Raw genomic sequence first — 15,323 nt, forward strand, 5'->3', positions numbered from 1 at the left:
ACAGGTTAGGCTTTGTTATTCTAACATACATATATCTACTTCTGCTTGCATCCTCGCAGACACAAAAACAGATGTGCAAATCCAACTATGTAAATCATATTGTTTGTTCTCCAAGGACACCTCTGCAATATATGCTCAAAGAACAAGACGATATATGGTGTGACATCACTGTAAGTCGTTCAGCACACAAAACATGGACTGTGCTCATCATCAAAACAACGCCACAAATCTGTTGCTCAAACAGCATCGTTGTTGCGTTATGTAATTGATGGCATTTCTCTTCCTCCCTGGGGCAGTGATGATTAATATAACAATAGCTACTGCAGCAAGTTCCCACATCTTCCATGTGACATGCATTGTAAGCTCCTCACTACAGAAATGCGGCAGTGCAGCTAGTTTGCTCAAAGTGGGATTGCTGCTCGGATGGCTGCATGTGTAACCTGAGAAGTAAAGTTTTTCCTCACAGAATGAAAAATACGTCTTATTTGGGCAATTATAATTGATTATGGATATTATCCTAGCTACAGCAGGGAGGCAGTTTGGCAGTCTGGCAGTTTGGGTAAATGTTTTTCCTAAACAGAAACAGAGCTTTCTTGTCTCTACTTTCCCCCCATTTTAGAAAGTGATGAAAATGCTACAGTCATTGCAGCGGCAAAGGGAGTCCCAATTCACTAGAGCGCAGAGGAAGCTGGTGGGGCTTCTTTCTGCTCCAGCTAGTGTGCACTGAACCCCTGTCTATAAAGCCTAGAAAGGCTGAGCATCAGAGACCCGTTTCCATTAATCATTTCCATTCGATTCTATCGTTGAACAGCCATAATGATGACAGCTCTGCACTCAGTGATGCTTGATGTTGTAAAGAAGACCTTGACTCACCTCCTCAGCAGTTTCTGTGTTTAAAAAATCACCTCTGTGAGAAGCCGGGAAGACTTTGCATCTACTTTTGTGCAGCATCAGGGTCGTAAATTTGTTCCCCATTTTAAGGCAGTCGCTGTTCTTACATTGTAATATCTACAGTTACTGCATATGTGTCCTCGGTGACAGTGATTTAGTGATAATATGTCCTCAACTGGCTCTAACATTGAGACCCTTTTAATGCTAATGTGCTTTGGGTGTCAATGATCGGACATTTTTGCCTGGTCTTGATTGACACTATAGTTTGAAAATGGCATCTTTGTCCTTGATGATGATGTGTGTGTAATAATGCAGGGATTTTATCCTTTAATGATACACCAACAACAAAAAAAACATCTCACCGTTGCTTACGTATTCTTGTTTTATCAGTATTTATCTCAGGTGGGTTTGAAGGCTTTTCCTGCTGCCATGTGCTTCCATATTAAGCTATGGTTGACATCTAGCTGGTCATAAATATTTGTGAGAAAGTGTAAATAGGAAGGAGGCGTGGGATAAGGAAATGACCTCCAGCGCACTTCACACACACCCCATCCTGCTGGTGTCAGTGCAGAAGCATCACCATGAGCCATGTGTGGGCTCCTGGAAGCCCTCATTAGCCCTTATAGGCAGCTCTGCCACACACTGCAGGGGTTTCTGGGGGATTTAATAACACCGAGTGTCATTCATCATGGTGGTGTGAGTGATTTACATGGACCAGCATGCCTTTCTGCAGGGTCACATGTAATGTTATAAATCCTAGATTCCTTTGTGGTGTCCTCATGAGTGAACGGATGTGATACCAAATCCGCAGAAGGCTTGTGTAAAACGTTTTTCCTCGTGTCTCTCAAGGTATTTCGGGGATCATTTTTGTTTCTTTTGTACCTCTTGAACAGGGGATGTCATGCTAATGTGCCCATTCCCACGCTGCTCCTCTGAAAACATCTGTGCCTCAGATCCTTCTTCTTTGACGCTGCAGCTGACTGTTAATACTCCTGTGCTTTAAAGGGCCTCGAGTGTCCTATTGTCATGACGGAAGCAGAAACAAAGAGAATTAAGTATTCTCATCGGCCCAATAAAATAAAACCAGCTACACGCAGAGCAGGTCCTTTCTGGCCTGCAGCCAAATCCTCCATTAGAGTCTTGTGTAAAAAAAAAACTATTGGCTGTGTGTGTGTGTGTGTGTGTGTGTGTGTGTGTGTGTGTGTGTGTGTGTGTGTGTGTGTGGTCGTTTGGGGTTTGGTTATTGCAGAAAGAGCTACGAGCAGGCTGCATCTAAAGGTATGGATTTCTTGACTTCGACTGAAAGCAGAAATATGAACAGGAGTAATGCTCTTAAAGCTGCAGTTGGTAACTTTGATATTAAATAACTTTTTCATATTTTCCAAAACTGTCACCATATTTACACAGGACTGAATGAGACAGATAATCTGTGAAAAAAAATCATAATCCTCTGCTTATTCTGTAGCCTCATAGCATTTCTTCTTTTGAGATTATTTTTATGGCTTTAGCTTTTATTAGACAGGATATCTGGTATAAAGCGTGAAAGGGAGAGAGCAAGAGAGAGGGGCGACAACATGCAGCAAAGGGCCCGAACCTAACCCGCAACCGCCATAGTAATGACACCCTCCCCACATATGGGATGCCTGCTCCACCCACTGGACACCCCACCTCATAGCATTTCTAATGGCCTTACTGCATGTGAACTAAAACAACCAACGAACCAACCAACAGTCTCTGACGCAGCTGTCAATCATGTCAGTCACTGCTTGTGAAATGCAGTCAGAGATTCTATTATTGCATTGCCTATTTTTCCACTTCAGATGTTTTCAGACTTCATGTTTTAGTGTACTGTTTAGCTGTAAAATGAGAAAGTTGCTCCGGCCAATGTGCGGTGCTTGGCACTCCATTTTAACTCTATCCAACATGGCGGTCAGTAAAGCCCCGTTTCCACCAAACACTTTCTGTATGGTACCTTTGGAGCCAAAAGTAAACCTTCAGACATGGTACCTAGACCCTAGCGTTTCCACCGCAAACAGTACTCTTAAATGTGGGCGGGGTTGTTGTCACTCACTGCTCTGTCTAGCATTCACTTGGCCCAGTGAATTACGTTTTTTTCTCTCAGACTCCAGCTGCTGTGAGAGGCAGCAAAACATCCTTTCATTTTGTAGTGACAGTCTACTAATAAAACTCTCCACAGTATGAACAGTGAGCCTCAAAACCAGCCACAGCTCAGCCCTGAGCAGAGTGACTGTCCTCTACTGACCAGTCAACAGACTGCAGTGTTCACAGCTCCACCTTTTAGTGCCAGATCTGTGTGCTAGGTACCCCAACAGAGGGGGGACCAAAAATGGGGATGGTATTGAACGCTTCCATTGGTACCATCCATAACTTTTCACAGTGGAAACTGAAAAAAAGTGTACTGAACTGAACTGTACTGTACGGCTCGGTGGAAACGGGGCTAAACGTTCTCATTTTACAGCTCAACAGTCCACTAAAATATGCTTTTGAAAACATTTGAGGCAAGAAATACGCAGTGCAGTTACAGAATTTTGCTCCGTATTTAATCAACTCTGCCTAGTTTGACAGTTTAACCACTGTTCATGGACTGATTAACATGATTGACAGCGGCGTTAGAGACTTCTTGGCTCTGACTGGCTGTTTCCGGTGTGCCGCAGTCTGATTCTATTGAATGCCATTACAGGCAGTAGGCAGAGAAGAGGGACATGATTTTGTCACAGACTATCTGTCTAATGTACTTCTCTCAGAATATAGTGACATTTTCAGCAAATATGACACAAAGATATTTTCACATAAGTTACCAACTGCAGCTTTAAGAGAAGAAGCAGAACGACAAGCAGTTCTGGTAACCTTTATGTTACTGACTGACAGATGGTGGGTTGGAGTTTTGATTGGCACCAAATTCCACCCAAAAACTTGAGAATCAATGAGAGACGCCAGAATTTTTCTTCAGGGTTGGAGAATGCCAAAAGAATCCATACTTGTGTGAAAGTCTGCAGGGGCGTTCAGTGTCCTGGGGCAGCTGGAGTTCAGGGGCTTAAACCTGAGAGCCAGTATAGATGGGTGAAGAAATAACAGACCCCCAGTGATTTAAACCATATATATAATCTGTATGTAATCCAGTATGTTCTTAGTGTTGTGTTTGCACACCGTGTGTGGGCTCAGAATTTCATTTTTCATCCACTGTAAATGTTTCTAAGGTGCTCCGTCTCCAAACCTCTGACAAAACATCATCAGTTCAGAAGATGTAATGCAGGTCCTCTTTAAACCATACATCACTTGCAGTCTCACTCCTATTATTTTGTCATTAGAGACCTCCAGGAGAGTCAGCCCTGCTCCTCAAGCTGTGGCTGATGGTATTTTTAGAAAGGACTCATACAGCAAGAGGATGAGATAATCAGCGGGTATTGTGACCTTGCCTCTGCAGAAGAGGTGTGCAAGGGCGGGACGAGGTGCTTTTATTTAGTCTGAAACAGATAAACAGATGCCTGCAGATGAAGTTGGGCAGTGATACAAAAGTCGACTCCTCTCAGGCAGATACTCTTTTATACCTTTAAGATAAAAGTCTGAGCAGCTGACCGATAAGCAGGGGGACAAGGGTGAATGGACGCACAGCACACAGTTGAAGTTGACAGATAACAGGCCATACCTGCAGTGCGAGCCAAGTAGGAACTATTTCAGGGCCAGGTTTTTTATATTTCCAATAAACTTTCTTTTGTGTTATTGTGTTCTGTAGCGTTTTATCGCTCCACTCGATCTCGGCTCTCTCTATTGACCTGTTAAAAGAATGATGTTTTGTTAGGAAACTGTTGGATCTAACTTTCATTAACTGCAGCCGTTTGTTTTTCCCCAGCAACCAGACCTTGAACGCCACACGCTCACCGGCATGCTCACACTTACAATATGGATGCCAGGTGTTTACTGTTGAAGCTTTAATGAGAAAATCAAATATTTAGAGCTTTAAACAGTCGACTCAACAAAACACTGGCCCAATGCCCCTCATGTAGATTGTTCAGCAGTTGTGGCCATTACGCCACTTTACTTGCTTTTTACGAGAGGAGATGAAGAGGTGTGTGCTCCACGCCGTGATGTGGTGTGACTCCTGGTCTATCCCGAGCATCTTTTGAACGATAAGGCCATCTTGAACCAATTACATGGGCTGTTAGCTCTGTCTGAACCCTCAGCAAACTCTGCTCTTAGTCGTTCAGTAGAGCACGCCACAAGGTTAAAGGATAATTTGCCCGATAGGGATTAGATGCCTGGAAAACTTCAACAAGTGAAGATATAAAATGAGCAGGTTACTCATCCGTGTCTCAGAGTAGATGTTGCATCGTAAACTTAGATGTGAATGAGCTTAAGTGAATAGAAACATTTGCTCACATATTAGACCCAAAGCTTTATAGGCTTAAATGGATGAAGTGTACTATGGAGGCTTAAAGATTCAGTGTGTAGGATTTAAGGGGATATATCAGCAGAAATGGGATGTATTAGAAAAACTGTGTATTCTTTAGTGTATTATCACCTGAAAGTTAGAATTGTTGTGTTTTGGAAATCTTAGAATTCGCCGTTTTTACCTACATAGGGAGCGGATCCTCATCTACAGAGTCCGCCATGTTGTGCAGCCATGTTTGTACAGTAGCTCAGAATGGACAAACCATACACTGACTCTAGATAGGGCCAGTCGCATTTTTGCATTTTCACAATGGCCACTGTAGTCACCGCGATGAGCGCAGGGGCTGGTTGCTCCTAGTGATGAAATTCTAAAAAAATTCTTAGTGACTTGTTCTTAAGACTAGGTCCTTGTAAAGGTAAAAGTAATTCACAGAGCATCTTAAACCTTAAAAGAGCTCCTAAGGTGAAAAACTGTTAGATGCAGGGAGGAGGACTTTTCAGAGGCTTAAGAGTTTCTTAATCAGAGGAGAAAAGAGAGGTCGGAGAAACTTTTTCCAAACACTGGATGACAGTGAGTTAATGAAATGCTACAGATTAGATTGTGTAGGGATAATGTGTGGTTGATGTCATTAGGGATACGCACACATTTCCCACCCAACGCTGTGATGTCGGAAATAAAGTGATCAACACTAAAATATTTAAAAACTGGAAAAAGGCAACAGTGCAGCAGTGATGACTTGAGTCTGTCTCAACCTTCCATCAACAGAGTGACTAACACAGTAACAATGACAACACTTTCACAGTCAGCAGTTCATTTCATTTCCACTGGGTGTCCACACCTTGCAGGCTCACAAAAATGGCGTGTCTGTAACAACCAATCACATCTGTTAAAAGAATACATCACACCTAGCAGCCGGGTCAAACATACCTCCTCACTAGGGTAAAAGTCCCTTCCTTGCTCAGAGCTGCTCTGACAACTTTCCTAAATCACTCCTAATCTAGGACTCTTAGGGGCTGTCCACACCAATGCGGGTATTTATAAAACTGTGACTCTTTGCTTACGGTTTGGCCTTTCATCCACACGTAACCGCAGTTTTGGGCCTCTGTAACCGGAGTTATTTGTAACCGGAGTCCAGGGTGAACTTTTTGGAAAAGACTGGTGTCAGCAGTCATGTGTGGACAGGATAACCGCAGTTATGTTGTCTCATCTCCATTGTATGACGTCACAGTGTGCGACGTAAACAGAAAACAGCTGTGTTATTACCCGATCCAGTGTGTGCGAGAGACGATTTGAGGATGGACCTAAACAAAATACTGCTGCTATTTAGCAGCATATCAGCACTTTGTGGCTGTATTATACAACTAACGCTACTCAACCACATCCAGCAACAGAGGCGCAAGAGTGTGCTATTACGGAGACTGCTCCTGCTGCATTATACTATGCTTGTTGTTGTTTTTCCGGTAATGACGTTTTACTGCCTTCTGATTGGCTACAATGGCCTTACAGTTAGGAGTTATATTGCCACCTACTGCTTTGGCCTGTGTATTACATTGCTTGATATTGGAATTTGCGGCGTCATGTGGACGGAGGTATTTTTATTACAACACTCGTATGGACGCAGATTTTTTAAAAACTGGAGGCCAGAAAGTTCGGTTTTAAAAATACTCGTGCTCGTGTGGACTAGGCCTTAAACCTTACCGGGAGAAGTTTCAGCTGGTTGCAATCTGCAGTACTCTCCTTTAGATACTACTAACTATACTCCTTTAAGGGACTTGTCACATGTATGATTAGGCAGGTATTTTTTCTCCAGTATGACTTTGGTATATATAGTGTGTGTGTGTGTGTGTGTGTGTGCAGGGTTCTCAATGACTTTTCACTCCAACCCGCCTGGTTTATAATCACTCTAAAATCTTGAATCAGGGATGTGTTAACTCTGCTCTGATGAATTAATTTCATTAATATTATGTCAGGCAGAAATACCACAGTCATAATGAATGCCTCCTTGGCCTGATTTTAATCACTTAATAGCAGAGTGAATGCAGACGAATGAGCCCTGCTCGGCTGATTCTCATAAACAATCTCCCTCCCTCAAAGTCTGTCGCTGCTGCATCGCTTCAGACTGAATTTTTCCTTGACTATTTGCGATTTCTGAACTCTATGGGTGACTGTGTGTACTGTACATTATTATTGCTGCCGGCAAAGAAGTAATGGAGTATGTGATTTTATTACAAGGGGTTTAATGTGGTGTAGTGTACCTATTTTTAGCCCACTGCTGGATTACTGAGATTTGATGGAGTCACAGACTGCTGAGTTTGCACCAGTAGCACTCCACCTCAGATGGACTCATTGCGGCATACATCCCCTCTGTCTGCATAATGACACCAGTGCAGTGCTGCCTCTGGTGGACAAAGGAGGAAAATAACACCAAAATGGACTGTGCTCCGTGAATGAATGAGGCAATGGCATTTGGAGTGATGCCCAGGATAAGAGATGCTTAGTTCGTGTTTCTGCTGAGCTGTACCCAAGTTACTCTCGTGATTGATAGTCAGATGGTGAAGCTCCATAATGAGCAGGTGGCCTACTTTTCCCAGAAAAGCAGCCAGTGCTCCTGATGACCTAATGGTGCAGAGAAAAGAATACCACATTGTGTTTTTCAGGCAATGGAGCCTCTAAATAAATAAAAAAAACAACAACTTGTGTGTGATTGTTAGTCTACTGCAGTATGTTAATACTTAATACACACTGTTTTTTTCCTCCACTGCAGTACAAACATCCAGTTAGACTCACTCCATGTGTAAACTATTGTTTCTCCCCCTCAGGGCTTTCTACCTGGATCAGTCCAACATGCCACCGAGCTCTGCACCCAAAGCTGCCCTCATAGATAAGGTAAGAACAACCTCACACAACCTTGTGCTGCATTCATGACATCATGGAAAAACTGGAGAGCAGGATTAGATCTAAACACTGCAATGTGGAAGTGATTGCATGTGTAACGACTCACAGGATGGCAGCTGCAAAGTCGACTGATATGTATAATCAAGCAAAGAAGATCGGCAGCAAATACCTGTTTACTTCAGTGAGTGACATTGACTGTGTCAGTGTGAATTTAGACCATATTAGGGTGGGGAATAGTTTAAAATATTGTGATACCAGTACTAATATTAAGCCCCGACACCCAGCCCTACAGTAAATGCATAAAATATTCACCTAATGTTATCTAGAATTACCTAATATTTCCTGTAGTTACCACCAGGAAGCTGACATGAGCATGTTTTCCCAGTGGGCAGCTCTCTTTTGTTGTAAATCTGCATTCAAAGCACAATCTAAATCTACCTGACAGAAGACCACAAACACCTCATACTCAGCAGATCTACTCTTCTTATGCAAATTGCTCATAAACAGCCTGGCAGTGTTTTTATTCCCGAGCTGGACTCACCACTAACCCCTCTCCTTCTGTTTCTGCCCAGTTGATGCGCCCCCTGAATGCTCTTGAGGAGCTGTACCGTCTGATGGAGAGTTTTATCAGTTGCCGCCGCACCGCTGCCTGTCAGTACACCGCCTGCGGGGCTTCCGGAGTGGGGCTGCTCAGTGTGGCCTCTGAGCTCTGCTCGCGTCTGGGAGCCACACACATCGTCATGTGCAACAGCGGTGTGCATCGGTGAGTGAGTGGGCACATATATGCCACACATACCTTCCAGGCAGCGTATGAACCCGCCTCCAGTTTAATTACATGTTCCTGCTTACTGTTTTCGTTCTTTTGACAGCTCTCTTGTTTTCTTTTCTCTTTCATCTCTTTTGCATTAACACTCCTCTCACCTTTACCACATCTACCAGAGTTTCTCACTGGTTGCCTGCACCTTCTTTTATCCTCTGTCTACCTCTCAATTTCATGAGAACCCTGCCTGCGCTCCTCACCATGGGGATTTTCTATTAATACCCATTTCTCTGCATTAATTACCAGCAGCATATTCTAGTTAATAGGGCCCATTGTTTCTCAGACCAGATGAGGGACTTTCAAGTAGGTATAGCACTTTACACAGGGAGGAGACAGGTCAATTACTCCCATTCTCATTGAATTCTATATATGGCAGCCTATTTCACCTGCAGCTAAGGGCACCATTCATCAATGCATAGGGACAGAAATATCCCGATCGTTTGTCACCACTGATCCCCACCTTTCATCCCTCATCTCTTACTCTGCCCCTTCCCTCCACGCACCCACCTGTCTCTGTGATACCCTTCTTCTTTACCCAGTGACAGTTTCCATATCTCTGCGTCTCAGTCACATGCTCACACATGCCCGCGTTCACGCCTTCGCCGGGTGTGACTGATGGCTTGATAAAGTGCGGCGGATGGAGCCGTGTGGTTGCCTGAGCTCTAATAGAAAGTTCCTGTCCGTGCAATGACTGCTGCTACTTTATTAACCTGCAGCCTGTGTGCGTTTATGTGTGTGTGTGTCTTTGCAATTATACACACTAGCCACAACTCAGCCAGGCAGGCAGGCTAAGTGTAGCGTGACACAGCAGGTGACAGGTTCCTGCCATATTTAGGATTATTTGTGAACTGGCTTCCTCCTTAAACACTGTTTTACCCTGCAAAGCTGCAGACTGATGGGCATATTGGATTCACAGGAGAGTGAGTTAGCGAGGCTTTGCCTGAAGAAATCCACAAAATCAATGTCGTAAACTTTGGCCGACAAGCTTTTCATGTATAACACCCTTACGATTGACAGAATACAGATTATATACGAATGAACCAATTTCACTCCTTTCTCGAACATTGAAATATTCAAAATGTATTGCTCGTGTAAATGGTGAGCACACAAACTAAATCTGGTATAATTGAAAAAGCTGTGAAACCAAGCCAGTAGATTAGTAATGTGGAAATTGCATTATCAGTGTGGCAGCCTTCTCAGGCACTATTGATTGGATTAGTTGACTTGATGGATGAGTTTTAATAACAGTGAAAGCGTGATATTTTGGGGCCATCAGCATTTTGCAATATGCAGCGCTCCTTTCTTCTCCAGGTTTTTTTTTTTTGTCCATCACCTCCCACAAAGAACATTAAGAGAGGCAAAAGGAGAGTTCACCGTCTGATAGCAGAACAAAAACGATATCAGAGCAGGGAGAAAATACCACAAGCACAAAGCCTAATCCACACTCCAACTTGCTTTTTATTCATTATCGTGGAATTTCACAGAGTAGTTATTTCTCAGAAATAAATGTTCGGCCTGTGTGCGCTTCCTCTTTGCTCATTCCTCCTGTTTCTGCTTCCTCTCTGTCATTCTTTCCCTTTCTTTGTGTGTGCTGCTCTCTTGTTTCATCTCATTTATCAGAATGGACTTAGCTCTGGATGGAACACAGAGTGTAAATGGGATATGGGTTGGAACAACATAAAACAGATGGGTATAAATCACCTCATACTATCTCACCAGCCCTAATGAAAAGGGAAACCGTGCAGCCTCACAGACACACACTCACACAGATTTTGTGCAGTTCCTTCATCCTGCTCCAGCTGAAGAGATATTTAAAGATCCTCTGTGGGTGATTTTTTTTTCTCTTCCTTTATTGGTGTGGGAAGCTGAAAATGGATGCTTAAAATATTCTGGGGTAGCCTGCGAAAGGACATTCTTTTGCAATTCTCCACCGGGATATCTTTTGGCACATACTGGAGATGATTGTTGAGTTCATTACTTTTATCACATCATGTTACGCCATCATAAAGTTATGCAACTGGAACTCGCGGGGGCTTTTAAATCTTGATCTGATTGCCTCAAAGTTTGGCTTCTGGCGGCAATAAGTTCCTCATCACACATCTGCTCTTTCTTTTTCTTTAAGTTTTGTTCTCAGTTGGTGTGAAACCCTACCAAAGAGATGGAGATATTAAACAAACAGCTCATATTTCTTAGCGGCCCCATGGCAATGTTACTCTTTGTAACTGCGCCTGGCAGCGTTGGAACTTTGGACAGTTCAATTTGCAGTGAAAAGGCCCTGGATCGATATACTAGTACAGCTTGTTATCATAGAAAGGTCACCAGCAGCCTTGATACTTGTCACAGGCTCTCTAAGGATTTATCCACATGCTGCAGTCTGCCTGTGTGTGTGTGTGTGTGTGTGTGTGTGTAAAGTTGAGAGAGGGGAAGAGACACAGTGTGTCTAAGTTTGCTGTAACTAATAAATCACACACTCGCGTCAACACTCATTTTACGCACATCACACCCTTATGGCAGTGAGAGCATTTCGCCTCTGCCACAGGAGACACACTGACTTGTCCTTGGACCCATTTCTCTCGGCTGCAACGAGAAGCATCAATCCTGATGATGATGAGAAACGCGGGAAGTCTTCTCAAGTGCTGAAAGTCCACCGCAAGGTTCTATCTTCTCTTTCTGCTCGGTCTAAAGCAAAGATCAGGAGGTTTGTTATTCTCCTGATGCCGTGTGTTTGCTCACTGTGAGTGACATCTCAGTGGCAAGCGAAATGATTCATTAGCAAGGATATGAGCGAAGGTGATGCGGGAGGAATGTGAAGGCGATGACAAGGTGTCAAGAGGAGCAAAATGCGTGCGGGGAGATTTGATATAATCGTACTGAATTCTGCCAGAGCCTCATCATATCTGGATGAAGCCCAGAGTTTGAGTTTGGCATGCTTTTGTTTTCTGTTGATGTTTGTTTCAGTCTACATCTGTTGCAAGGGTGACTTTGATTGCCACGACAGCATGTTAAAAAAGAGTGAATGAGATAGTGTTGACTGAAAAAGGTGTTTACTGTCACCATAAATGATTTTATTGTGACTGTAGAGGAAGATGGACAACATGTCCCCATGTTCCCCCACTGTACAAAAATAGGCCGAAATATCCAGGATACAGCTGCTGCTGTCTTTGGCTGGTAACATCAGTTGGAGCCAGTCGTGTGGCTCCCTAAAACTTGCTCTTTCACCTCGATCGCTGTGATTTCACAGGATTGTAGCAGTGCACGCTTCTGCGAGCTCGATGATCATCTCAGCCTGTGAGTGCAAGTTCACAAGTTCTCATCTGAATATGATAACCTGTGTGCACCTTTGTAAGAAGGCACAGCAAAATTTGAACTATTTAGGTTTTACATAAATAAGAAGTTGGACTATGGGCTAGTTTCATAAGTGCTATATTGTAGGTAACTGGACTTGCTTGCAATTCTTGAAGACATTTCACCTCTCATCCAAGAAGCTTCATCAGTTCTAGATGACTGGTGCGGAGTCACAGACTTTAAACCCTGTGTGGGGGTGAACCTTTACAGAGTTGTTGGGGTCACATGTGAGCTCTTGGTTTCAGAGTTTCGTTAAGTTCACATGTGACAATTGTGACCTCAACTACTCTGAAACCAAGAGCTCACATGTGACTTGGATGAGATGCAAAACATCTTCAAGAAACGCAAGCAAGACTAACTGCCTACGATATAGCACTGAGGATTACCGTGACCTGAATGACTGAGAATCTTCACCAACATGGGCTAGTTTTATTTCCAGTGCTTGGAAACTTAGGCAAACTAGACTAAATAGTACAAATAGTACAATTATATTCCCAAAACTGCACTAACAGGAGCAATATTTTTCTCTATGATCATCCAGCATCATTTAATCTCTCAGTGAGAATCTGATAAATATGCAGACTGTGAGCAAATGTATGAGCTCGACCTGATGTTTTCTCTCTCTGACCAACAGCTGCACTCTGAGTGTGACACTGGAGCAGGCCATCCTGCTGGCCCGGAACCACGGCCTGCCCCCTCGCTGCATCATGCAGGCCACTGATGTTATGAGGAAGCAGGTATGTCTCACACACATGCATATAGCCTCTCTCTTTATTTCCACTCCTGTTATCACTGCTGCAGTCCCTGCTGTGACATTTCCTCACTCAGAGGGAATTTGTGCTTCAGTCTCTGCATCCAAAATCATTAGATAAACTGTATGCTTCATTGAGTCAAACAAGGCTGCCAAAAGAGTATTAGCAATGAGTTTAACGTTGCATGTAGAGGAGCATCCATGCCGTTTAGCTTCCTTGGTTACTGTTTCCCTCAGACACTATTACTTCAGTGGGAATGCAATTTTTAAAGGCAGCCAAGTAAGTATATTTCTGGGTGATGAAAGAAGTGTCAGCAGCTGTCCACACGCAAAAATTATTAGCTCTGCTTCTGTATATATAATACTTTATTTTGCTGTTTCACCCCTATCTGATTTCAATCTTATGAGATATGCATTCACCGCAACCAGAATATGAATTTGACCAAATGAGGCAATAAAAAAAAGAGTAATGAGAAACTGAACAGATTGGTTGAGAGTCTGGAGCTTGTTTGTTTGTCCGTGTGTCGTTTTGGGGTCAAGGCAAGGAATTCCCATTACTTTCTCCGCGCGTACGCACTCACCCTACAAAAGGCTCCAGCCATGACCAGCTCCTGGCCCATATCTCAGACAGTCATTAGAAGTTCTGTGAGTGGTGGTTATATTGCTGTTTGCAGTGAGAGGAGAAGTTAGACGAGAGGCTGAGATCCTGCGGGAGGACAGGCATTTAATTTCTGCACTCAGAGAGCTGGGCTGCCAGCCAGGAGGATGCAACTCTGTGCATTGTGTGACCTTGAGCAATACTGTATGTGTTTGGGAAAAAATCCATCTTGTGGCGGGTGTGGTTTGAGATATTTGTAATGGAATATTAAAAGGTGCAAGTATGGAAATGTGCTGTTTGCCTCCTTGCGGGACACACAACTTTTTTGCTTTGTGTCATTTTTCAAGACACTTCCTGTTATTTTTTTGCATCATCATTGACCGAGACACTGCTGAAAAGAGATGGTTCATTCCAGATAGAGAGCAGAGGGGAGTCTGCTTTGCATTGTCTGACGGTGTGTGTGTCTCCTTGCTCTCAGACATCAGCCGACGAATCTGATGAATATGAATATCACACAGGGTTTTGGATGACGCCTCTTCTTCCTCGCTGAATAGTCATACTTACTGACGAAAAGGTTATCCGCACAGCATCCGGCCCCAGCAGGCCCCATCCATCAAGCCCAGACGACATCATTCAGAATGAGAATGCATGAGTGATTTGGGCAAAATGGGTCCAATAACAGCTTGATTTGTAAACTCCTGCATAGCAATCTCCGATATTTGGTCTGTGCAGGATGAGTATAGTTTACTATATAAAACTACCTCAACTTCTGGGCTTTATTTTGTCCTGTTTCAGCATATGGAAGGAACAAGTTAGAACACTTTTTATAAGAAAACTTGGCTGACCAAGATGGATCAAATTAAATAAACTAGATTCAAATTTCCTCCCTGGTAATATTTATTTCATGTTCTCATTGATGTTCCAACCATTACAGCCTCAGCAGAATACTGAGTTTCAGTTTTCGGCGTAGAGACATCATCTGTACAACAATCAGCTACCAGGTTTGAGTTTTTAAGTGATGCAGGAATGAAAAATGAAAAACAATTATACAGAATACATGCAGCATTTTAAATGCATGACTAACTCAGTGTTCATTATACACAAGCAGGGATGGACTGTGCATTTTAACATTTGCACATATTTGTACTTTGCTGCTTCTTGGACGGCCATATTTACCATATTTGCCCAATATATCTTTTACTCCATGTGAACTGTTGTTGTATTCAAGCTAGCAGCAAGGTTTTAATATTGATTCGAGGCTCAAATATAGGATGGGTTGCTAAGTGATTCTGTACAGAGTTATATTCCTCAGGGGCTGAATCCTGAAGACTGTGGTAATCCTCTGACTGTTCCTCTAGCATCACCACCATGAGGTTGATATATTTGTTTGATAGGTTGCCATGAAAGAGACAGACAGAATTGTAATAACTTGTAACTGTACTAACTGTGGTTGGCACGGTGGTGCAGTGGTTAGCATTGTCCCCTCAGAGCAAGAGGGTTCCTGGTTTGAACCTGGGGTGGGGTTCTCTGCAAGTACCCTCCCACAGTCCAAAGACTTGCAGGTTAATTGGTGTCTCTAAATTGGCCATAGGGTGAATGGGAGTGTGAATGG

General features: G+C 43.3%; 1 protein-coding gene across 1 annotated transcript in view; it reads left to right on the forward strand.

Annotated features, from left to right (window-relative positions):
• prex2 (phosphatidylinositol-3,4,5-trisphosphate-dependent Rac exchange factor 2) overlaps nucleotides 1–15,323 on the forward strand; it is a 126,020-nt gene that overhangs the window by 102,919 nt on the left and 7,778 nt on the right. Inside the window, exons 37-39 of the mRNA XM_049565244.1 lie at nucleotides 8,122–8,188; nucleotides 8,770–8,960; nucleotides 12,997–13,099. Of these exons, the coding sequence (XP_049421201.1) occupies nucleotides 8,122–8,188; nucleotides 8,770–8,960; nucleotides 12,997–13,099 (361 nt within the window). The remainder of the gene's footprint in view (nucleotides 1–8,121; nucleotides 8,189–8,769; nucleotides 8,961–12,996; nucleotides 13,100–15,323) is intronic.

This window comes from Epinephelus fuscoguttatus, linkage group LG21, assembly GCF_011397635.1.
Source record: "Epinephelus fuscoguttatus linkage group LG21, E.fuscoguttatus.final_Chr_v1".
Taxonomy (NCBI): domain Eukaryota; kingdom Metazoa; phylum Chordata; class Actinopteri; order Perciformes; family Serranidae; genus Epinephelus; species Epinephelus fuscoguttatus.